The 24,421-nt window shown below is 45.8% G+C and overlaps 1 protein-coding gene across 3 annotated transcripts in view; it reads left to right on the plus strand.

Annotated features, from left to right (window-relative positions):
- The window catches only part of SYNDIG1 (synapse differentiation inducing 1), a 186,834-nt gene extending 162,880 nt beyond the window's left edge, over positions 1-23,954 (plus strand). For all 3 annotated transcript variants that reach the window (XM_047853322.1, XM_047853323.1, XM_047853324.1), the window contains exon 4: positions 22,787-23,954. In XM_047853322.1, the coding sequence (XP_047709278.1) occupies positions 22,787-22,945 (159 nt within the window). In that variant the 3' untranslated portion in view covers positions 22,946-23,954. The remainder of the gene's footprint in view (positions 1-22,786) is intronic.
- Positions 23,955-24,421: the final 467 nt, after the last annotated feature.

Below are 24,421 nucleotides of genomic sequence, written 5' to 3' on the forward strand. Positions count from 1 at the left end.
AGAAGCAAAACAAACAAGCAAAGAGCAGAACAGATGCTTCCCCAGCAGGCACCATCCAGAGATCTGACCCCAAAGGCAGCAGGTCTCTCCCCAGGAAGAGGGGGCACAAGAACAGAGATGATAGCAGGCGGGCTGCATTCTCTACACACCAAGGTGGCCGGGTACATTCTCTACCTACCTGGTGCACCTTGCACTTCCCCCACCCCTTCTCCCAGAAAACTTCTCCATTTCCTGTGGACTCTCTGGACTTCCTGCAGAAACATCTTAGACACTGCTGAGACCCTGTGGGATTAAATGCTTTGACAAAGCCCACAGCTGGTTAATGGCCAAGCCAAGACTATTACATGCCTATCCAGTGCCAGAGAGTGCTCCCTCCAGATGTCACATTTCCTAACCTCACAAGGATCATAAAACGTGAAGGCGAACAGGTCCCCTAAGTGAAGAAGAAAAGCCACCAGCACAGTGCAGCACTGCCACCTCGTACAGGAGCTAAGCCCCTCAGTGACATTGTAGGCTGAAAGTAACAGATAGTGACAGAGAACCCAGACGAAGCTGGAACAAGCAAGCCAGCTCCCATGGAAAGCAGGGTGGATGGGTAAGGCTGGACAACTTGGTGGAAATATTCACCCAGTGAAAGGCTTGGCCAAAGAGCTGGACCCTGCATGTGTAGAAGCCTGAGCTGGTCCCTGACCCAATGCTGCTTGCCAGGGGGAGTGGGGCTTCAGAGGAAGAGACTCTCTGAGCTTCAGAAGGCAAAACCTGGCCTCACCTCATCTCACAGGACACAGAAGTGGGAGCCAGTTGCCAAGTTTGTCAAAGGCCTTGTGTTGCCATAACAACATCCTACGTGTAAAACACCCCTCCCCACTCAGCTTGGGAAGAGCAGGAGCTGAAAGGGAAGGGATAGATAACCCAATGTGGTGCAGAAAGTCTGAGAGGCCGCAGAGCAGCTCGTGCCCTGGCACACAGGTGAGGTCACCCCCCAGAGCACAGGCACCTGCTCACCAGTCCTCCTCTTTCTGCTGCAGTTGCAAAATGGAATGTTTTACCAGACAGGACAATAACTGACAAATGTGCAAATATATTGAGAACAGCAATATGGCAGAAGGTAAAAATAGAATTGGTGTTTTGTTTTGTTTTTTATGTGCCCCTGGGTGATTGTCTATAGATGTGATTGGTACTGAAAACAAACCAATCAACCCACAGAAAATGGCAGAGCAGTTGTCAAGATAAATAGTGTAGTAAATGTGAAACCAAAGCCCAGGATGCTGATACAAAAGGCTCACTGTTCAGGGCTGTGATCCTTTCTTTTTCTAAGCGCACAGAGTTGTTTATGAAATATCCCCTCAGTGACCCACAAATGCACAAGGTCAAAGTCCAGGCTTTCAGGCCTTACACTGAATCAGCAGGCAGTGGGGGCCTGGAAAGCCACCCTGTTCTCCTCACAGGACTCCTGTCTCCAGGGGTAGCTGGTGCAGAAAGATGAACAGGGGCCCAGGAAGTAGAGGTGAGGGAGGCGTGGTCCTCAGGCAGGAGTAACAGAGGTCCTCACATGATTACTACATGTGTTGCAATCTGAAATGTGGAGACAGAAGAGGTTGATACCGAGCAGCACAGAATGGCTCTCTATGAGGTGAGTGGTGACCAAGGAGAGTGTAACCAAGTTCAGGAGAGAGTTGTCAGATGGCCAATGAGGGATTTACATCCCCCAGGGAATCACGCCCAGGATCCAGCCAGGTGCTGTGCATCAGAGTCAGAAAAGGACAGTCATACCAAGGTAAGTTACCCTCACACAGACACCCAGATATCAGGGCACTGGGTCTGTGCCATGTCCCAGCATCCAGTGCTGGAGGAATATTTAGGGTCACTGTACTTGAGTTTCCCTGACCCAAAGGACCTCACTAACACCTCTCCACTACATTCATTTAGAAACAAATTGAGTGGCCAGCCTGATGTTGTCTAGGAGAAAATGTCATCTGCAGTATCAATATGCACTTTCTGTTTACCACCATTGAAATGTTGGAATAACTATGAAAACAATAGGGTAAACTTTAAAAACAACTACATTTAAGAATTTAGTGTGTTCCTTCCAATCCTTTTTTATTCTATGCATTATTCTGTATGTAGGTAAGATTATGTCTTAAAATATGCCATTTTATAACTGATATTGAGAGCATTTTTCATGTAATTAGCAATGCTCAGAAAGTGTAATATTTACCAGATAGCCCACCATAGGTAGATAGCATGATTATTTAGTTACTCACCTTTTAAGGCACTTACACTTCCCCCAACTTTCCACTCTAATAAGTAATACTGTGGGTTTTTTTTTTTCATTTTTTACTTAAATCTGTGCTAGTTTTTACTGTCACTTCTTAAGAAACAAGCTTTTCTTAATATCATTAATTCATGGTTATCTAGTAGCCCTTCTGTAGGAAGACTTTTAAAAATGATTTGTTTTCTTTATTATGTAATTGGTTTTCTGTGAAATGGACTGGAAGGAGGGAATAAAGAGGAGAACAAAAGAACTGACATGTCACCCATACTATAGCAATTATGAGAAAGTTTAATGTGCACACAAATTCAAGTTCAAGGGGTCTCTTCTGTAAACATCATGGGGTGGACGCCCTACTCCATGGTGACACTGAACTGGCTCCCTCACAGATTTTCACAGGCACAAAACAGCTGTTGCCCAGGTGTCAGGGAGGCACCGCACACAGAGGAGCACCCTGGTGCACGGGGCAGACATTGGCCAGTGTGCACCCACACAGTGCCAAAACATTCATTTTTGTTCCTAAGAATTTTTTAAAGTTTATTTACTTATTTTGAGAGAGAGAGAGAGAGAGAGAGAGAGAGAGAATGCATACAAGCAGGGGAGGGGCAGAGAAAAAGGGAGAGAGAGTCCCAAGCAAGCTCCAAGCTGTCAGCACAGATCTGGACACAGGGCTCAATCCTATGAACCATAAGAACATGACCTGGGCCGAAACCAAGAGTTGGACACTTAACCAACTGAGCCACCCAGATGCCCCAGTTCCTAAGAATGTTTATATGTTCCCCATGAGTATTTAAGAAAAATATCTGTTATTCCTCTCCTAGCTTTTAGAATCTCCTATCTCCTCCCCATTTATTTTCAGGAAAGAAGAGGGACTTTTGCCTAGAGACTGAGAATGAGAGCAGTGGTTTCCATAGATAAGCACGTGTTATATAGTTCTGAGGTGAAAGCTGTCACTCACCAGCTATGTGATTTTGGATAAGTTCACCTCACAAAACCTTAATTCTGTGTTTCCAGGGTCTCATTAGTGGATTCTCATGCAGACGTGTTTAACAGGAAGTATCTTCAACTTACATTGAAATGTACCCCAGAAAAGATAGATTGATGGATGAATAGAGAGTTATATAGATGAATAGACATCTAATAACATAAATATAGTAATATCCTAATGGCCAGCTAAGGTGGTGGATATCTGGGTATTCACTGTAGTTTCTTTAACTTCTCTGTGTGCTTGATAATTTTCATAAAACATTGTTAGAAAAGAGTATTAATAATGGTGTGTACTTCAGGTTCTGTGCAAAGGAGTAATGAGATGAGACAAGTAGAATTTCAGTGTGGAGTCTCACATAAAGCAGAAGTAATGTGTTATTGTTGCTAATATTTGTCACAACGACCAGCCAGATGGGTATCATAACTCTGTTTTACAGAGAAAAGTAAAATTAGATATTCAAAAAATAGTGAGTAGTTCAAGGGCTGAGCTAGTTTATGTCAGCCCTGGATTTGAGCCAGGAGTACCTTTCCCAAAGTCCTGCCCTGCCCTCAAGGTCCTCCAAGACAGAGCACAGGAGGGTGGGCCTGCATCTGTGGTCACTGTTCCTGGTCTCCCACGTGCTTACATCCAGTACCCTGACCGTTTTTTAAATAAATTTTTACTTTATAATACTTTTATACTTACAAAACATTACAAAGGCAGTACAGAGAGTTCCCATCTGCCCCTTGTCCGGTGTTTTCTTTTGAAGACATCTTAGGGTGTAGTTCCTTTGTCACAACTAATAAATAAAATACATTGTACAAAAGGTTTGAAGTGTCACCAGTACTTCCCAGCTTCCAAGTCCTTTCCCAAAGACACCTCTTGAACATTTTAGTAAGTCTGTCTGGTATTTAGTAATTTCTTAAAAAGTTATAAAATTTATGGGGTGCGTGGGTAGCTCAGTATGTTAAGCATCCAACTCTTGGTTTCTGCTCAGGTCATGATCTCAGGGTCATGGGATCAAGCCCCACTTCAGGCTCTGTGCTGGGCATGGAGCCTGCTTGGGATTCTCTCTCTCCTTCTGCCCCTCCCCGGCTCATGTGTGCTCTCTCTCTCTCTCTCTAAAAGTTAAAAACTAAATTTAAGGTATATATTTTCTTAATTTCTTAATCTATCGGTTTACCATTTATTTATCACAGGCCAATTATTGTGATGGATGAAGACTCACTTTCTTATAAAAGTTCTCTGTCCCTGTGGCCTCCCTCCCCCCTGCCCCATGTCACCTCTGCCCATCCCCATCCTCTCAATATGGTCATCACAGCATCTTATTAATTCATTATCTGGCTACAGATGCCCAGTCACTGCTAAGCCAAGTGCATGGGTATTGTTGTTTTTCAATTCTATTCAATTCTATTCAGTTCAATTAGTATAGTTCATGGACTTAAGCTTTCTCTTTACTGTACTCATCAATAGCCTCTAGATATAATTTTTCATGATGTGACCAGACCAAATGTATCATATAAGCTATGGACTCTTTTTTATTGTCCTGGAGACCACACTCCTGGGGTCTTCTGTCTCCCTGCTCCAATTTAAGTTGACTGCTCTTTGATGCCATCCCTTTAACCTTTTGATCCCCTTGTAGTTTTGGCTCCTTTTTATTCCCTGTGTTTTTGTTTCTTGGATCTCGGGCCTGCTCTCAAGAATATTTATCTCTGCAACACCTGTTATTGCCATTGGTGTATCCATGAAAGACAATATGTCTTGCATTCCAGAAAGATGGCAAGCTGCCAACATGGCAGACCAAGGGTAATTCATTTCCAGGAGATGGGTCTGGGAGCTGTGGCTGGGCTTCTCATTCTTTTGAGGGGAGAGAGAACATGGTGTTTGACCAGGGAGGACCATGTACAAATCCCATAGCCTCAGAGTGTGCCATCTATGAAAGAGGCTAGAAAATTCTCCCCCAGGCTTCAGAAACCAGGAAGTAAGCTCTCTGTCTGTTCTGGACCATCAGAGCACAGTCAGAACCTCAGGGCCAGGCTAATCCTAGGTGTGGGCCCTCAATTTACATATAAGCATGGTGCAGGATACCCACTGAAAAATTAAAATATACGTACATTCAGGATTCACGCTGTGGACAATAAAAAGATGCTTCCTAAGGACAATGAAAGTTTTGCAAACCAGCGAAGAGGAAAATAATTAATCCTAGCTCTCAATAAAAACACAAAAGAAATGTATAATCTATATGAAGGGGAAAGACATACAAGAGGGTCGTCAGTGGATTTTCTTCCTAAAGCAGAACTATTACTTCCAGAATTCAATTAACAAAAACAATTCATTTTTAATCTCTTTGAGATTATTATAGAACTCTACAATAATCCCAAGGAGATTAAAATAATTAAAATAATTTAAGTGATTAAGAAGGAATAGAGATCCATAGTGAAAAAATGAGAGATCATAGTTAAAAATATTTTAAAAATCCAAACTTGGAAAATTCACAACTAGAATTTTTAGAATTGGGAAATATAGAGTACCTGTAATAATAATAACAACAAAAAAAAACATTTTTGGTTTAAGCAGCAGATTGACTGGATGCAACTGAAGAAAGAATTTATATACCAGGAGATAGATACATGGGAATCACCCAGATTAGCACAGAAAGAGAGATGGAAAACAGGAAAGAGACATGGCACACAGAAAGAAGAGGTCCAACATGCAACCAATAGAAATTCCAGAGAGACAGAAATGAGGACAAAATGGAATAGTAGTGATATTTAAAGTCATAATGGCTGAAAATTGTCCAAAGTGAAGACAGGTATACATCATCAGATGGAGTAGCTCACTTCCTGAGTCCTGAGCAGAGGAAAGTAAGCTTAATGACAAATAAGGATACATCATGGTGGGTCTGTAGAGCAGGAATTGGAAGAATCAACAAAAGGCTTAGCGATTAGCCCTTCATAGCCCTGTTTTACTATTTTACCCCTGGCCATCTCATTGTTACAGCTTTGACTCTTACCTACATATAGGTAACTTCTGGTTCCTAACTCCAGTGCAGATGCATATGGACAAATACATGTCTTTGCTTGGATATCTGAAAGGTAACCTTGAATCCTAGGCCAAAGGCCAACTTTGTCATCACCTTGCTCCTGCTCCACTAAATATACATACTTCCCTTTGTTTCACTGGTGTCACCTTTGACTTGCCACAGTCTCCTATCCCTGTCCCTCACTTGGGCTGTCTGGAAGAGGCATGGGGAACATCTGAAATATGCACATCTCTTGCTCTCCCACCCATACTCTCTTCTTTCTTCTGCAAGCAGACCCTCAGTATCTTCCATTCTTAAGGAGCACACCAGACCTGGGTGGTCTATGCCTCCCTACCTCTTCATTTTTTTTTCTCCTCTCCAGCCCCACCAGTCCCTTCTCCCTATACTCCACCCTCATTCGAAGTGCACCTTCCCCTAGTCCCACAACAGGACATCTCCAAGCTCAAGCCCTGAGTCTCCAAGGAAGGCTTCCCTGGCCCCCAAGTCCGATCATGCTTCTCTGAGGCATGCCTTCATGGAAGCATTTACAACATTAATGTCAGCTCCCCACTAGACCATAAGCTCCAGGAAAACAAAGGCTGCCTTCTCACTGACTTTTTTATCTTCAGCACTTAACACAGAACCCTGCAGGAGGATGACACTAAAAAACATTCCTTTAATGAATGAAGAGTGTTAAGGAATAATTTTGAGATATATCCCAAACACTTGAGTGAACTGGTGCCTTTTCCAACATTAATTCAAACTGTGTGCTGACTTGTGAATGAAACAATGATGTGTCCTGCAGACACGCCCTTCCCCCTTCAAGCTATGAGCATCACAGTGTTTACTGCTGAGATTGCATCTGGCTCTGGTGGTTTGGTCTCTGTATTGCTGAACTTGGTTTTCTCACTCATTTCTAATATTCAGTCTTCCCTCTTATGATGACTTGCTTAGCAAAGGAGCTGGATTTGAACTTGTCAAATTTGTTTAGTATCTGCTGTCAGTGAGTAGCCCATGCTGGTCCCTGTTTTGGGCTTACTCCTGGCCGTCTGTCCTCTTCGTGGGGAACCTCGCTGCCTTCTGGTTGGCTGCACAGCCTGCCAGCTGGGGGTGGGGGGGTGGGGTGCACTTTCCAATTCTACTCCCTAAGGGGCCTGTAATTTGTTTTATTTTCCTGCTAAAGAATTCCTGACCTGAAGCAACCTCAAATGTGCAATGACTTAGTGGGAAAGAGGGAGTTAGGTCTCAGAATTTACCTTTAAGTCAAGTGGAATAAAGGTGAGGTGGTCATGGCAGGAGTCACTCGGATGCGACACTGGGGAACTCCCCAAGGGACACACAGGAGCCTTCACAAACCACCTCTGCTAGAAGGAAAAGTGTCCACTTCAAGACAGGGGCTTCAGTTCAGTTGACTTTGCTTCTTTGTCCTTCAGAATCATGCCTGTGAACCAGACTGCCAAAGACTGTGTCCCCAAATCCAAATGTGAAAACCCTGACCCCCAATGCAATGGCATTAGGAGGTGAGGCCTTCTGGAGGTATTGGGTTGGGATGAAGCCATGATGGGATTAGTTCACTCATACGGGGATAAAGGGACCACTGTGCTATTGCTCAATCATGTGAGAACACAGCAAGAAGGCAGCTGTCTGCAAACCAGGAAGAGAGTTCACACCAGAACCCGACCCTGTTGACACCCTGATCTGACCTCCAGCCTCCAGAACCATTAGAAAGATGAGTTTGTTGCTTAAGCTCCCCTACTAAGGTAGTTTGCCAAACTAAGATATAAACTTCCCAGTGCATCCCCAACCTCCCATAGGGCTCCATTGCATGTACCTAATTACAAGTATAAAATACTCATTTCTCAAGTTTTGTTGTTTATCTCAAATGAAAAAAGACATTTCTATTTGGAAGCCAGGTTCCAGTGGGGCCAGCCATAATAAGTAGGATTATTTTCTGAAATGTGTCCAGGCGACTCCTGCTGCCCCTGTCCTTGGGAGATGTCATTTGAGAAGTATCCTGATATTTCAACCTAAAGTGAACAATGCCTGTTCTTTTCCACAAATGCCTGTTGGGCCACATCCCCTGTGCCACATTTTGGGAAACATTTCATTCAAAAAGGATGTTTCTCTAATGCTACTTTTCCTTCCCCTGCTTGGTTTGATGTGATATTAATGCACAACATACAGATTCCCCTTGATTCCACTGCATCTGTTGTGCCATTTCAGCTCAGATGCATGGATTTCAAGCTACAGAGAAAGCACTGTTGTTCACTCTGCCGTGTGTGTACAAACTACTCCACATTGGTCCCCAAGGTCCACCGATTGGGAGCAGAGTGCAAAATCACAAATATGCCTATGCTGACTTCTTTATTAGACCTTCTAATGATGTGCCAGATGTCAGATGCAAGCTAATGAGAAGCTGCTTGGGTCGAATGAATTCAAAAGTAAACACAAGAAATTTTCTTTTATTGGTTTTAAAAGAATAGAAGAAATTTTTAAATGTCCTCTAATGCCCTGGGGCAGTAATTAAAAACCACCCTTGTAAGCAGGCAATGCGGCTTGGTCGTGTGCTGGAGTGTGTACACATTCCCTGGTCTGTCCATGGGCTCTCCCAGATCGGAGGGGAAATATGGGTTCCTCAGAATGGCATTTAGACAAGAATTTGGGGTTTCAAAATGAGATGCTGGGTGTCAGAGGACAGATTTCTACTCTCACATCAAATATGATTGGAAAAGAGCTCAGACGTGGATGGGGGAGCTTCCTGGAGGCTAAAAAGGATGGAAGCAGCTCTGTGTGCAACAAGGTTACATGCTAGGATCCATCCCCAGCCAAGCCTCCAGCTTGGCTTTTGTCCAGGTGAGAGAGCGTGCCTCAATTCCTGCCAGCCACTGTTGGAGAAAAAAGCCTGTCCTTTGCAGCTGGCCAGAACCAGGAGCTCTCACTATAGCCCACTGAGTTAAGGAGGAGGGAACCAGGATCTGAATATTTTCATTCCTAAAACTCTTGAGATGGTATCACATGAGGATTTGCTGAGAATGCCTATCCTTGCAAATATAAGATAAATTCAGTGGTAGCCATATATACTGGTGGTATCAGGTTCTCTCTCCCCAGCTTCCACCATTCTCAGCCCAGGTGTAGACCTGCAGCTTGTAGGCCAAACAGGCAGCAGAACCATCTGGTAATGCAGACATTTAATTTGCCAGAGATCCTTCTCAAAGCTGAAGGCTTGCCTCACGCACTAGCAAGAGCTTTCTTCCTCCTACTTCCTTTCCTCCCTGTTCCATCACCCCCCTCTCCCTCCTTTCTCTGAAGCCCTGAGCTGGTTTTCCTTGCTGAGCTACTCCAGTGCGAGCTACAGCCACAGGAACAGACGGTGCCTATTCAGCCATCAGAATCCTGACTGACAGCGTGGGAAAGCTGGCTAGTGGTTGGAAAGCTGACTACTTGGTCTGTTTATGCTGTGTTTTGGGTAAATGGGATGATGTTCCTATTCAGATGATCCACATCCAACAGGATGCAGATACTTTCAATTGAAACAATAATGATAACTGTAATGAACAAGCATGTTCAAAGACAGTTTGGCTTACTTGTTCTAACAAGAGGCTCAGTCCACCAACCAGGAGAGAACTACGCTGACACAGCATCATCCATCTGACTACAGTGATCTCAGGTGGTATGGCTGATGACTTTTAATTTTTCTACAGTTTCCTTCTCAAAGTGCCTCCCAAGCATTTTTGAGAGGCAGCATGGCTTAATGCAAGATCAATTTTCTAGAGTCAGACCTACAGGTTTCTGATCTATTGCTGAATAGTGGTATGACTTTGAACAAGTTACTGCCCCTCCTGTGCTTCGTTTTCCTCATCTGTAACTGAAGATAAGCAAAGTCACTGTGTCACGAGGTCTTGATACTAAAACACAGTACCTAGGACAGAGTAGTGAACATTCTAGCAATCTATTGCCCTTTAGCTAAGTACCCAAACAGTTTGAGACAACTACTAGATGCTCATGGATATAGATAGATAGATAGATAATAGATAGATGATACATAGATTTGAAATTTCCTAACTCTATAGTGAGAAAGCCCATAATCAATGGCACTTCTATAGTGACAAGCATACCCAGTGCCCAGATCTTTGTTTCTAACACCAATTTTCCAATAAAAGCAATCAGGGGTCCATGGGGAAATGGCTAATTATAGGATTTGGGCAGGAAATATACAAGATGAGCCTGAAGCAGCATCCTACAGTACAAAAAGGGAAAAGTGCTCCAAAATCAAAAGGATGGGGGCATGTCAAGGGGACATAGGAGCCAGCCTGAAAAATCTTTTCATGGTCAAAGTGACAAATAGTATTGAATTATAAGCCAAAGTATAATGTATAATATCAGGGTCCATACTGATATAAATAAATGACTGGATGAATTGATTCATGGGGGAGAACACACAAATCTCCCTTACAGATGAATTCCAAATGATTTATGTAGATACTCCACCCTGAAGGAAGAAAAGCACATATCTCATATCATGTGTGGGCTATTCAGTGACCTCCTTTGACAGAGGACAGTATGCAAAGGTAGAAAGAAGAGTGACTTTAGAATAGGGAAACCTGATAAATACTACTTCTGCCAGACAATCAAGGTCTGTATGCCCAGTGATAAGTCCTGTTGATAGGATGTACTCTTGACATGAAGTGATTAGAAGGGCACTTTACCACTGTGGTATTCCTCCCTCAAATCCATTAGACAACTGTCAGTAGAGGAGCATCCTACAATATGTATGACCAGTGCTCCTCAACATTGTCAAGGTCATCCAAAGCAAGGAAAGCCTGGGAAGCTATCATAGCCAAGAAGAGCCTAAAGAGACATGATATCTGAATGCAATATGGTATCTTGGACGGGATCCCAGGACAGAAGGTGGAGAGTAAGCTTAAAACATGGACTTTAGTTTATGATAATGTGTTAACATTGGTTTATTAGAAACCTGCATGCATATTACTGTGAGTATAAAATCTATTTTACAGACTGAGCCTTATTATGCATACCTTATTATCAACAAGTCTACTCCTAGCTGCATACCAACAAAAATAAGTATATATGTTCATTAAAAAGTACTAGAATGTTTGTAGCAGGCTTATTTATAATAGCCTGAAACTGGAAATTATATTTGCACAAGAAAATGGGCAAATTAGTTACAGAATATTCATACAGTAGGACACTAGACAATAAATTATCTATATAACCAACAGGGATGAATCTCACAGGTGAAGGAAGCCACACACACTAGTGTCTACACTCTAGGATCTGTTATAGGAAGTTCTGAAGTGATAACTGCTGGGGGAGAGTGACAGCAAGGGGCCAGAGAAGGCTTCCAGGAGCTGACTCGGTTCTGCTCTCCAACCAGTAACCCGCTGGTTACACAGGTATGTGCATGTTGTAAAAATTTACCAAGTTGTATGCTTATGAATTGTGCACTTTCCCTATGAATGTCATATTTGGGGAAGGCGTGCATGTAAAAAAAAAATATATATATATATATGGTATGTGTGTGTCTATGTATATATAATATATGGTATGTGTGTGTCTATGTATATACAGATACACATATATATTTATATAGCACATATTTTTAAAATAATGAAAGATACAGAATAAGCGAATAGCCAAATGTATAGCCATTTATAGCTGTTCAAATTTGAGAAATGGGGAGGGTGACAATTTTCAGTCCTGCTAATTTTGTCTCTAATTCTTATTTAATAATAGAACTTCCTATGATCTCATGATCACTTTTATTCCCTAACAATCTGCTTTCTGACCACATGTGACCCTGGAAGAAGCAGGTGGGGCTGGGGGCACTGGGCAGGAGCACAGAGAGGGTGGCCTGGGCAAGGAGGTGGCAGTGGGAGACACCAGGAGACAGTGCAGAGTGGAGGTCTCCTCACCCTCCCCAGGGGCTCCCATTTTGCCTAGGTTCCACTCAGGTTCCCTGGACTCTCACTTGAGGAGTCCCAGCCTTCCAGCCCTCCCCTCACAGGCAAACAAACAAGTGTGTGGAGAAACTAAGGCAGTCTTCTCTCTGGATGGGGCCAGAGGCCAGCCTGTGGGGGAGAAAGGGTGTGAACGAGTTGGCAACCTCGGCCACAGGGTGGAAGTCCCTTTGGGAAGCACTTGCAGGAGCTGAGTGCCCTCTAGGGTTTGGTGGCTTCTCTAAGCCCTCATGGAGAATGCGAGGTGGCAGTAGCTCATACATCCCACATGAGCGTGGCACAGTGGCCACTGTTGATGTGTGTGTGTAGATGCAGTTGTGTTCTCTGTGAAATGAGATCCGCAGAAATGATTTTGATGACATCTCTACAGGATGTTCCCTCCCCCCTGAGTTCAGGGGCCCAGACCAAAGTCAGGTGGAGTGGCTCCTGGAAGGCCGGTGCTCAGTGCCCATGCCCAGGTGACTGAGGTTTGAGTCAGGTTTTACCCAAACACAATCGGTATATTTGTTTCCTAACGGGTCTCTTTTCTGCTGTTCGGACCTAATTAGCAATAGAAGATCTGTTGTTTTAAATGGCTTAAAATAGGGGAAATCATAAAAATGCATGTGAAAATAAATACATGTGAGGAAAGAAACACGCGTGTTGAGGATTGGTGTGAGAGCACCTGCCTCTGAGAGGTCTTCCATTCTTGTGGCTTATGTCCCAATTATCTTGCTGTTCTCCTTCAGAATGTTACATGGAGTCTGCCTCTTCTTTGAGTACAGCTCTGAGTACCTTAGTACATACCAAATGTTAACTGTAATGAATAATGGAAATAACCTTTGCAATAATGCAAAGCAATGTAATCCAGCCAGACAGATATTGGTACTAGAGGAAAAATGAGTCATAAAATATCCAAAGTTCTATAAATTTCCAAAGAGATGATTCTGGAGGCAGCAGGTGTCTTCAGGAGCCTGTCACAAATCTTGGAGGTTGGTGTTAGGTGCTGGCATTTTCTGCTCAGGCCCTCCCAGCTGTGCCTGGACCCAGCTCCTCTACGGGAATGGAATGAATGTGTCCGTGGATGATGTGGAACGTAGAAACATCCAACCTTACCTATTCTTCCCCTCAAAATGAGTGTAAGAGAACCAAAGCAGCAGGGTGTCTCTAAGAGAAAATCATGATTTTACTAGACGCTCAAACAATACTTCTAGCCAAGGGAAGTGAAGACTTTGACAAAGATTGTGAGAAACTCAACCCAGAGCTAAGACAAATGTTGGCCCATGGTTCCTGGCCCATGTGTGAAGGACCAGAGTCCAGACCCTTTCAAACATTCCAGATCATCTCAAGAAGGGGAGATGGTGTCCTAGCAGGGGTATGGAGCTTGGCATAGAGAACCTTGCCAAAGTGACACGAGGTCTGGGGCTAGTGTATGTCCCCATGAGAGATTCCACAGTCACATGAGGCACATATTCTAGTGGCCACCATGCTGGACAGCACGGACATAGAACACCTCCATCCTCATAGAAAGCTCTCCTGCATGGCACACACTAGACAGTCCCTCTCTGACCCACCTTCTGACCCTCTTCCTGGCTCTTCTCTTCCCCTCCTCTCCTGGATTCCCTGAGGAGCAGCAAACCCTTCTCCCTCTGTCACGCAGAGCATTGCATCATGCCCAAACTTAAAAAGCCAAGTCCTTTCCTGTGCTCAGCCGCAGAGCCAAGTAGGCTTCACCTTACACAGAAAGGGGTCATGATTATAAATATTTCCTTTGTGGATACCCCTGATTTATATCTTCCTTATCAGCTTGTAGACTCTATATAAGGCCAGTGACTGTCAGCCACAGGGATGCCCCAGAGGGTTCCTGTTGTAGTGGAAATGTTTCTGACCAAAGTGTGTTTGCACTCAGAAACCATGGTAGAAAAGGCTGTACTGTCATCTGTTCTATATTCATGGAGTAAACTGTGCTGAACCCATCCAGGCTCCTAAAACATGCAGCTACAAGGCACCAGAGTGGTGAGTGCTGGACCCCCAGCAGCCCCTCCCTCAGCAGGGGCAGGTAAGGCTCTCTGAGGATATAGTAGGTGAGTTAAGAATTTAAAAGGCCACTGCAAATACAGAGCTAGAGAGCAGTCTGTAGAGAGAAGCCAGGGCATACCTTCACTTGATTTGCATCTGTGTGTATAGAGAATTTAGCATCTCCTTTCCTTCCCTCTTCTCTGGTTTGGATATCAAGGTTTTACTAGTTTCATAAAATGAGTTTCTCTATTCTTTATGAATAGTTCTCATATGGTCATTTAATTTTTGGTAGAATCACTTCTAAAATTATCTTGGGTGCAAGAGTAGATTTTTTAAACTATGCTTTCTTCCAGTTACTGACCCTCTCCAAAGATATCCACTAACCTACTTCTATGCCAACAGCATAGACTACTTTAGCCTGTTTTTTACTTATGTAAATAGAATCCTGTGTCCAGCTTCTGTTCCACATTATGTTTCTGAGATTTATTTCCTTACCATTACTGGGTATCATTATTGTTTATCCTTTCTACTGCTGTTGGACATTTGTCTGGCTTCCTGTTTGGAGCTATTATTATGGTCATTGTTACAAACATTCTTGTAGATGTTCTTTGGTGAACATATAAGTAATATTTAAGTATTTACTAACAGTAGGTTTGTTGTTGTATAATGTGCTCATATGTTCAGCTGTGAGAAGACTGATAGTTTCCTCAAGTAGTGATAAGAATTTACACTCCTACCAGGGCTGTGTGAGAATTTTTTTCCACATTCTCACTAGTAATTGGTACCGTGTCCCTTTCCCACTTGAGCCTGGTGCGGGGGGGCGGGGTTGTACAGCACAGTTCTTTCAAGATGTGCTTGGCTGGGGCATGGCTGCACGCCTGGGAAGGAGGGGAGCAGTATCTCCCCCACTCCCCTCCTCCCTGCTTGCCAGCCATGGTGTCTTCCCCTTTCACATGGTAGACATGGCCAGATAGAGGGTAGAGCAGTCTTACCCAACTCAGGCTGTCATGTGAGGGCTCATGATTTCTGGGCCTGGAGGATGTATACAGCTTTTTTCTCATCTAGGCATTCTTGTGGGTTCTTTGCAGATCCCACATGCATTCTGCATCCTCAACTACAGTTTGCATGAGACAAGCCATGCATCTTTGTCAGCATTTTCTGTGGAGGTCTGCTTGCCCCTCAGTTGGCCTCTGTTTGGCATGATCTAAGACAGTCCCAGTGGCAGCCCACCATGTCTAGTTCTTGGTGGGAGGGCCTGGCCTGTCCCCACAGAGCAGCACTTCTTTCAGCCTTGACCCTGAAGCCACTGGCAAGCCCACATCTGCCTTTTATATTCTCCAGACAGGAATTGGTCATGTTCCCTCAGTGCAAGGAACATACATGAGAACCCCAGTGCCCATTTAACCTGCTCACCCTGGGCCTACAGTGAAAGGCAAACACCTGCCCTCCTAATGGAGTGGGCCTGGGTCTCACAGCATGCTTTAAGATTCCTTAAAATTCCCTTCCCTGCCTCCAAACACCCAACCCTTTTGTCCTTTCCGTGGGGACACAGGGCTTCAGACATCTGATTTGGTTCTCCTCTCCTGTTTTGAAAATTGGGAAATGTTCAGCGACTATATAGCTATCCAGCACCATGTCTCTTATGATATTTAGCCTCAAACAGAACTTCTAGCTATTGTGAGTGAGCAGAAGAAGAAAGGTAGGTAACATCAGACAAATATGGTCAAGGGCTTATATATCTCAGGTAAACCCAGGACCTGGGTGGGCAACAAGAAGGGGAGCCACATTGGAAAGTGGGTAAGAATTGGACAGCCTGGCTGATCTCCAGCTGTCGCAAGATCTGGACACACAGGAAGCATCAGAGGAAAGCAGGGCCTAGAATCTAGTCAGAGATTATGTGAAGAAGCCAGTCCCTGCAGATGAAACCGCTAAAAGTTACGACTAGGAAAGTTCTGTCACCACCAACAGAGAGACGTTTCTGTGGATAAATAAGCAAAGGTATTAATAAGTGCCACCCAAGGAATGTAAATTTAACTAATTCTCTGCAAGATGGACTGTCTCATCATGAAAACCTGAGCAAATTTAAATTGTTAAATGAGTATAAGAAGCTTCCTGCCTTGTGATAGATGACGTGTGCCCCTAACGTGGTGGTCTGATTTGGTGCCTGGCCTCACCTCAGGAGGTGTGACCCCAGTGGCACAGCTGACTGACCTCACACTCAGCCACAGTGTGTTTGTCCTGGTTGTGCATTCTTTGTTTATATGATTTTTAATTCCTCAGTTTAAATCCCTTCACTCAAGAGAGAGGAGAAGAAGCCAGTGGTTTTCAGGAATTTTAGCACTGTTTTCCTTTTGCTCTTCAGTTTAAAAGTCAGGTTTTCTATGTATCTTCACAACCAGATAAATGAGGGTAGTTGTGTAACCAAAGAACCAGAGTGCCCATTTAGTGTTTCAGTGTGAAATGTTCCAACAGGCTGTTGAAGAACTCAGCGCCTCCAAGGTGTAGGGGGGAGGGGGACATTTCCCCAGTCAGGCCTGTAGCTGAGCCAGGCCCCCAAGGTGCCCTGTGGAGTCTGAGGCTTCTTGCTTTCTGATTGGAGATTCTTTATGCCCCAGTGTTTTAAGGCTCCCCACTCCCTTATGACTTTATCCACCTTCCAGAGGGTGCAAGTCTGGGTCCCACAGAAGGTACAGCTAGGTGCTGATCAAGAACTTGCTAGCCACCTGTACTTTCTGTCTTCTAAGCAAAAGGCCCCCAAAAGAAAGTAAAAAATTCACTCATGACCTGTTGGAGGAAGGGCAGGGAAGGAAAACCCAGTCCCAAGGGAGAAGTTTCCCACCCCAAATCAGGAGCAGGTGGATTTCCTATCCTGTTCATGGGTACAAATGGGAATAGCTGCTTATAGATTGGGCCAGAGGGCCTGGCTTACAGTGTCATGCTTCTTTCTGTCCAGTTGGCCCTCCCAGTTCTGCCTTCAGGGGTGACAGAGGTGATGCTGAGGGAAAGCTGCCTGTAGGCAACCACCCTGTGAATATGAGCTCCATGGGAGGACTGCCTCTCAGCCTAGTCCCAGGAGCCAGAATTGTCACTGCCCCAAGAGTTGGCACAGATTTGATTCTGATCTGACTGGAGGAGCTCCTGACTGTGACACCATGAGTGCATCCCTTGGCCTCATGGGAGTTCACATTCACCTGTGCAAGCAGGAGCCAATCTGAGCCATAGCTACTTTCATGAAAGGGTCCCCAGGAGCAGATCCTGAGATGCCCAAAGACAGGCCATCTGTCTAGGAGGAGAGTCCGGGCAGACTGGAGGTGAACAAGGCCACGAGGAAGGAGCCAGAAACTTCCAGTAAGGGGACACTGAGCCAGTGAGACCTGCCTTTCCCCAGCCCTGTGGCCTGCCTCAGCCCATAACTCAGTAAGGATGTTGAGGAAAGAGGAGATGCAGCCCAAGCCCCACTTAGGTCAGGACAGAGCCACCTCACTGAGCAGTTCTCAAACTCCTGACCCTCAGAAACTGGTAGACATGGAAGGGCTTATTCTTGTTTGAAGCCAAAGCTGGGGATGATGTGTTCCTCAGCAATGGATGATAAACACAGCCATCAGGAGAGAGAAGGCTGCCCAGAATGGGTGCCTGGAAGCCTGCTGGCCTCTCACAGGCAACAAAAAGCCTGCAGGTCAGGTCCTCAGGGAGCCTGCCCCAGGCCCACAGCCACGTCACAGCTGATGCAAACATTTTATTGCTGTCTTAGCTGTAGCTGGTCAGTCAAGAAATAGATGACTCACCCCAATTAGATCATTTGCAGAGGGCTGATTTACAAAGATGGCTGGCATGGGGACCACAAGGGACAGGGATGTGACTGGAGTGGGCATGTCAGAGAAGCCACAATGAGGAGGCCTGGAGAGAATAGGATGGAGGGTTTGAACCTGCAGGAGTCATCGGTTCTGCAGCCCTCACAGGTGGTGAGCCCTGTCCCCCTCTTCTAATCTCCCTGAGAGGCCCTTAGGGAGAAGGAACCAGGGCAGCCTCCCAGCCACAGGCAGGTAAATGTGGGAAGAGCGTGGGTCTGGAGAGTGAAGGGCAGGAGCCAGTGTCAGAGCTTCCACTGACCAAGCGTCATGCCCATTGGTCCACTGCACAGATGGGAACACCAACTCTCAGACTCCCTCTTCCCCTTTTAAAGTAGGTAGAGTACATGATTTTAAGTAAAGTCACACGCACACTCCCAGGGGCTGGCAGTATCCTTGACCCCACAGTGGGAGGGCCTTGGTGGCAGGTCACCCCACTGTGGGAGAAGATGAGGCTGGGCAGTATTGGAGTTCAGGGTCAAGAAGGCCATGCATGCTGTGCTGCAGGGCGTGGGGACTATAGCAGGCACTGCTGGAGACAATGTGAGTGGGTCCACCTGTGGAAAGGTCTGTAGCTGGCAGCTAGAGAAAGTGGGAAAGGTGTAGGCAAGTCAGGAGGAAGGGGCCCCCGACAAGCACAAGACGACTCAAGTAAGTTATTTGAATGCCTAAGAACAAAGTGCGAGAGGGAGTTTAAGCTGTCCATTTCCTTTGGCACACATCACCTTCCACAGCAGAAGGCATTTTCCAGGAGGACAGACTAGGATCAAGGATGGGGCTCCCACCTGCAGGGTATGTTGGCCCCACAAAAACAGAGGTCAATCCCATGTTGCCATTATAAAGGAGGCTATTAGGAGGTAAAATGCCAGCCAATACTCCTTAGGGCCATAAACCAGAGGGAATGAGGTTTAGAAATAACACCCCACAAGCTAAAAACAAAAGTGTGAGAGCTGAGGGTGTGAGTGGCTTCCATTTCTGCAAATGCCCACATGCAGGAATCAAAGAAGTGCCTTGCATGGTGAATGGACAGGCCATCAGGGCACACAGCTGCCACGACCTCAGGTGGGGACACGCAGGAGGCTGAGTTCACCCCCTGAGCTCCAACTCTCCCAGTTTCATTCCTTCTATTGCCAACATGGAAAGGTGATTCTGTTGGGAAAATGTGGGTCATCAGGATGCTCTCCACGCCAGACCAGGGCTGCCTTCTTGCAAAGCAGTGAGTCTCATCCCAGTTTGCCTGAACTGTCCCTATTGCAGCACCGAGTGTCCCAAGTCCTGGGAATCCCCTCAGTACTGAGCAAACTGGGACAGTTGGCCACCCTGGTCTCGACCTTGCCTGCACACTGGAATCACCTGGAAGCATGAAAGGCACAGAAGCCAGGTCCCAACCCAGAGCCTCTGACTTCCCTGGCCCAGGGTGTGGCCTGGGCATCAGGAGTTTTCAAAGCTTCCTGGCAATTGGAATGTGCCCCAAGTTTGAGAAGTCCTGCTGCAGAGCCATCTGACATGGTGCAGTCTGTGCTGATGAGACCCACATGCCATTCCAAGTAAGGCCTCTCAGCATGCCTGCAGCACACTCACTTATAAACCATGGGCTGCATGTGCACACTGGGGTGTAGACAAGTCTAGATCCCCAGTTAGGGCAAACAAACAACATCTGCTTATTCCAGCCAAGAAGCATCTGCAATGTCCTCCTGTCCCTACCAGGAGATGCCAGGTTGGCTCTGTTCCTTGGTATCTCCTTTCCTTCCCCGCCCACCCCAATGTAGCAGTCAGAGCAGCTGGAAACGTGGCTGCTGGGGGAATCCAGTAGGCCTGGCTGACCCTCAGCTCATAAAAATGCACATGCACACAGTCCTGCTTTCAGCATCAGGGCTTCACAGACCCCTGGATCCAGGACCAGACCCCTGCACTCCTGCATAGCAAGAAAAGCCTGGAGACTTAGCCCAGAAGTTTTCAGTATGGAAATATTTCTTCAAGGTTGCACCTCAAAGGAGATACAAGCTGATTTGTAGCCACAGGATCCATTTTCTGAAACAAAGGATGTGTGTCAGGGACCACCTTTGTTAGACCAGGATGCCCAGTCTGTGGAGTGTAAACAGCATCACTACCTCACAGGAGCTTCCGCAAAATGCAGATGCTGAGTGGCATTGCTGAAAAGCAGCCTGCTTGCCAATGAGGCTCTATCTGTTTGCTGTTTCTGATACATCTCAGCAGATAGCATCTCCAACACAACACACTTCCTGTTGGAACAGTTGTCCTATAACCAAACAAAACGTAGAGGGTGTTCCCAGCTTGCACTGTGAGAGTAAACCATGGAGCTTGATTCCCCAGCCGACACTTCTGGGCTCCTGGGGACTAGAGCACTCGCACCATGGGCTCAGAACCTGCCAGAGGGGATGTCTGCAGAGTTGGGCCAGAGCTTAGGTCAAGGCTGCCCAGTGCCACTACCTTCCTCACACAGACCACCAGAGAACCCAGGAGGGTGCACCTGGTGCCAGTACCACCTGGAAGCATTTGAAGGGAGCTGATCTTGTACAGCCCACTCGGTCATTCATGAAATGTTCAGTGAGTTCCTACCATCCACCCAGGCTTCAGGCAGACGGTGTGGACAAGGCAGGCATGGACCTGTCTCTGGAGCTTAAAGCTGAGCCAGGAAGGCAACTACTAAACATAGTTACTGAAACATGTGAGCCTTGATGAGATGGGTCAGTTGGGACACAGGCACTCCCGGCAGGGCCTGTTTTCAGGGGGAGGGAGTGCCCAGTGTGCCCTGCCTTCCTGTCTGTCCTCTCCTGTAGCAAGTCCCAGGGCAGATTGCCTTAAGGGTAGTGGTAATGAGAGATAGTAGCAAAGCCCCATTCTGATGGAATGTGGCCGCCTGGCTAAGGATGGGCATTTCTAGGGAATCATGTTATGAGACACTGGGGTGTTTGGGAGTGCTGCTAGAGAAAATGAAACACAGCTAATTGAGGCTTAATTAATTAATTAGCATTGTCCTAGGAGGCTTCTCATTCAGCATTCCCTTAGCTCTGCTTCATCAAGAATTATCAGCAGTGAGCTCCCAAGCTCCCTTCCAAGAAAGAAAATCAGGAGAGGAAGGCAAAAACTGACCTCCAGGATCCAACAGGTAGGAAAAAGAGAGATCCCAAGCAGACCAGAGTCCCTTCTCAACCAGACACAGAGCTCCATATTTCATCAGTCAGGGTCAGGACTGTGCAGGGTGGAACTTCATCTCATGAGTTACTTCTGAGTCTAACCCTTTGTGGTCTGTTGCAAAGGTTTTGGCATACCTTAGTTTGAGTAAACAACATACCACACCCATACCTGCCTACACAATGCAGAAATACCACTGATGATACATGGAGATAGGACCCAGGGAAGATCTGGTTTTCTGGAGATGGGCCAGAGAGTGAGTTAGGACATTGACCTGGACAGTGGGCTCTGCCTTTCCCCGACCACAAAGAATCCCCAGCCATCTTGGGGTTAACCCTTGTCAGCATCACTTGACCCTCCCAGGGGTTAGGGGGTCCTGGTAGCTTCTACCCCCATCAGCCAATTTCATCATTTTCCTCAAGTGGTCCTTTTAGGATGGTTACAGCTGAAACTCATGACAGTCCCCATGCTCTTGTGTAACATTTCTAGTCTCACTTGTGGAGAGGGACAGCAAAGGAAGGGGTTGGGGATGAGTACATAGGGTCTGCTGCAAAATACCCAACCAGATACAACATCCCAAGCCTTCACATTCCTATCCATCTTGTGATCCCAAGAAACATGAATTTTATCAAAGCAACACCTCATTAGGCACCTGAGTGACCAGAAATGTGGGTATTGGTCTTACATCATAATTTTATTGATGGTTGAATTTTACTAACTGCAGCTATGGTGAAGAAAGTCAATGGTCAGGAATGCTGGGTTCCATGGCCACCAGCTGAAGACTAAAGTGTTAAGTATCCTGAAATTGCTTTAACAGCCTTATGCCATAGTATCCTCTCTGGGAAATGAGAACTATAATTTCCTTCCTCACACCCCTACTATGTTTTAAAGTTAAATCAGGTAAGTGTGAACATATTCTAGTGTTATTTGGGGTGCCTGGGGACTCAGTCAATTAAGCGTCTGACTCCTGGTTTTGGCTCACGTCATGATCTCAAAATTCATGAGTTCAAGCCCCACGTCAGGCTCTATGCTGAAACGGTGAAGCCTGCTTGGGATTTCTCTCTCCCTTTCTCTGTACCTCCCTGGCTTGCTCACTCTCTCAAAAAAATAAATAAATAAAAATTTAAAAAAAGGAAATTCAGTGTTTTCCAAATAAAATAAACTATCATCTATGGGTAGAAAAAAGGGTGCTGAGGCTGTAATATCTACTCTATCCCTCACATCCTGGTTCCCAAGACGCTGGACCCCACATTGGTGGTGGAGTACTGCCAGCCATGGGTATTCCTGGGGACACTTTTCTTTTTTTAAGCTTTAACTGCCTTGCAGTCTGGGGGAGCAATACCTCCCTATTTCTTCCTTGCCAGTTATAGAACAGCTGCATCACACCTGGGAGTACACCCAGTTACCCCTTGGCAAGTCCTCCCTGTCTGTTGTCAGCTAAGTTCAAAGTTGGAAAGGCACCAGAGGTGAACACTACAGTCACTTCATTTGCTCTGACTTGCTCATCTTGACTTCCTTTTTTCCTCTCTCTTTTCTCTCCAACAGACGAACAAAGCCGTGGCCAAGGGCGACTTCCACCAGGCCAGCACTAGCTCCCGGCGGGCCCTGTTCCTGGCTGTGCTATCCATCACGATTGGAACTGGTATCTACGTGGGCGTGGCTGTGGCCCTCATCGCCTACCTCTCCAAGAACAACCACCTATGAGCTTCCTCCAGGCACATAGGAGAAGAATCTGGGGCCAGTTGTGCAGATGCACAGAAGGCAGGGCTGGCAAGGGGAGGACACACAGATACACCTGTGTGATGCTGTACACTATAAATTATTGCCAAACGACTCCATAAAGCCCTGGGATTTTCTACCCATGGGTTTCTTTTGTTTTTACCCTTTAATTTCATTTTCACAGCACTGTGTAGAGCACGAGGCACATGGGCACTGCTGACCCTTCCAAAGGGAAGCTCCAAAGATCCTGACCCTCAAGGCCGTCTCTGGATGGATTCTGGTGGATTCATGACAGTGCAGCTCTCTCTGCAGCCTGCCAGTGCCTGGAATGCCATAGCATTAGCAATACACAACAATTCAAATGTGTTTATTTTTTATGGAATATGGTGCAATAGGCAGAGGGCAGAGGACTCGTCACTTCTGTCTGTGGCCCTGCTTCACTCCTCCGTCATTTTCCCTGTCCACGATCCTTCCCTGCAGGAAGAAAATGGGGCTGGCAGGAAGAGAGACAGAACTGCTCGCAGTCCTCCCAGCTGCCACTGGTCTTCAGATGGGTCCAGCCCTAAAAATGGAAGTCCAGAATCACATGGGGTCTGTCTCCAGGCCCAGTGGACACTCCCTCCATGCTGCCCCCAGCCTAGGAACATTGGGCCTCCTTTGGATATGTCCAAATTCAGCAGCCACCACGCAGCAATATGCAGTCTTGGGGCCTCGTTGATCTAGGGTGGGGGGCAGGCCACAGTCCCTCCCGAGACCCCTCCCAGAAAGACCCTGAAATTTGCTCCAGGAACTGTAGGCAAAGGAGCTGTGGATACCATCTCAGCATAAAGATGCCTGTGTTGACACTCACCCTGGTGATGAGCAGTGACACCAGTGATCTTTAAAAGGAAATGAACCTTCCCTGTCGACTAAATGAATAGCTATTTTCTTGTCATTTTTTTAAGTGCAACTACTGCTTCATGCTGCTTAAGTTATCCGATGAATGCTGAGAAATAAGTAATCAGACATTTTAATACCATTTCAGTGCTGTTTTACGAGTGTTCATTATTTAACAAAAATTATCTTTTAGCTTTTTTGCTTATGACTTTTTTTTCTGATGAATATCAATTCTTGGGTTTCATTTCTACTTTTCACTTGTTTTAAATAACCACAGAGTGACCAAAGACTTAGCTGGTGGAAAAGTGGGAGTGTCTCCTAAGATAAGGGTCACAATAGCCCTGGCTGCTTACACTTTTACTTTGAATACCATTAATATTATCATCCTAATAATATTAGAGGACACAGGGGCCATCTCTCTAGGACAGTAGTTCCTTCCACAGCACTTACAAAATACATGCTGTCTGGGTCCCAGCCCCAGAAATTCTGATGTCATTGAGCAGGGCCACAACCTGGTAATGCCAGTGTCCAGCACAAGTTAGGAACCACTGTCCTGGAATAAGGACTTGGGTTTGATCTCCTTCA

This window comes from Prionailurus viverrinus, chromosome A3, assembly GCF_022837055.1.
Source record: "Prionailurus viverrinus isolate Anna chromosome A3, UM_Priviv_1.0, whole genome shotgun sequence".
Lineage (NCBI taxonomy): Eukaryota > Metazoa > Chordata > Mammalia > Carnivora > Felidae > Prionailurus > Prionailurus viverrinus.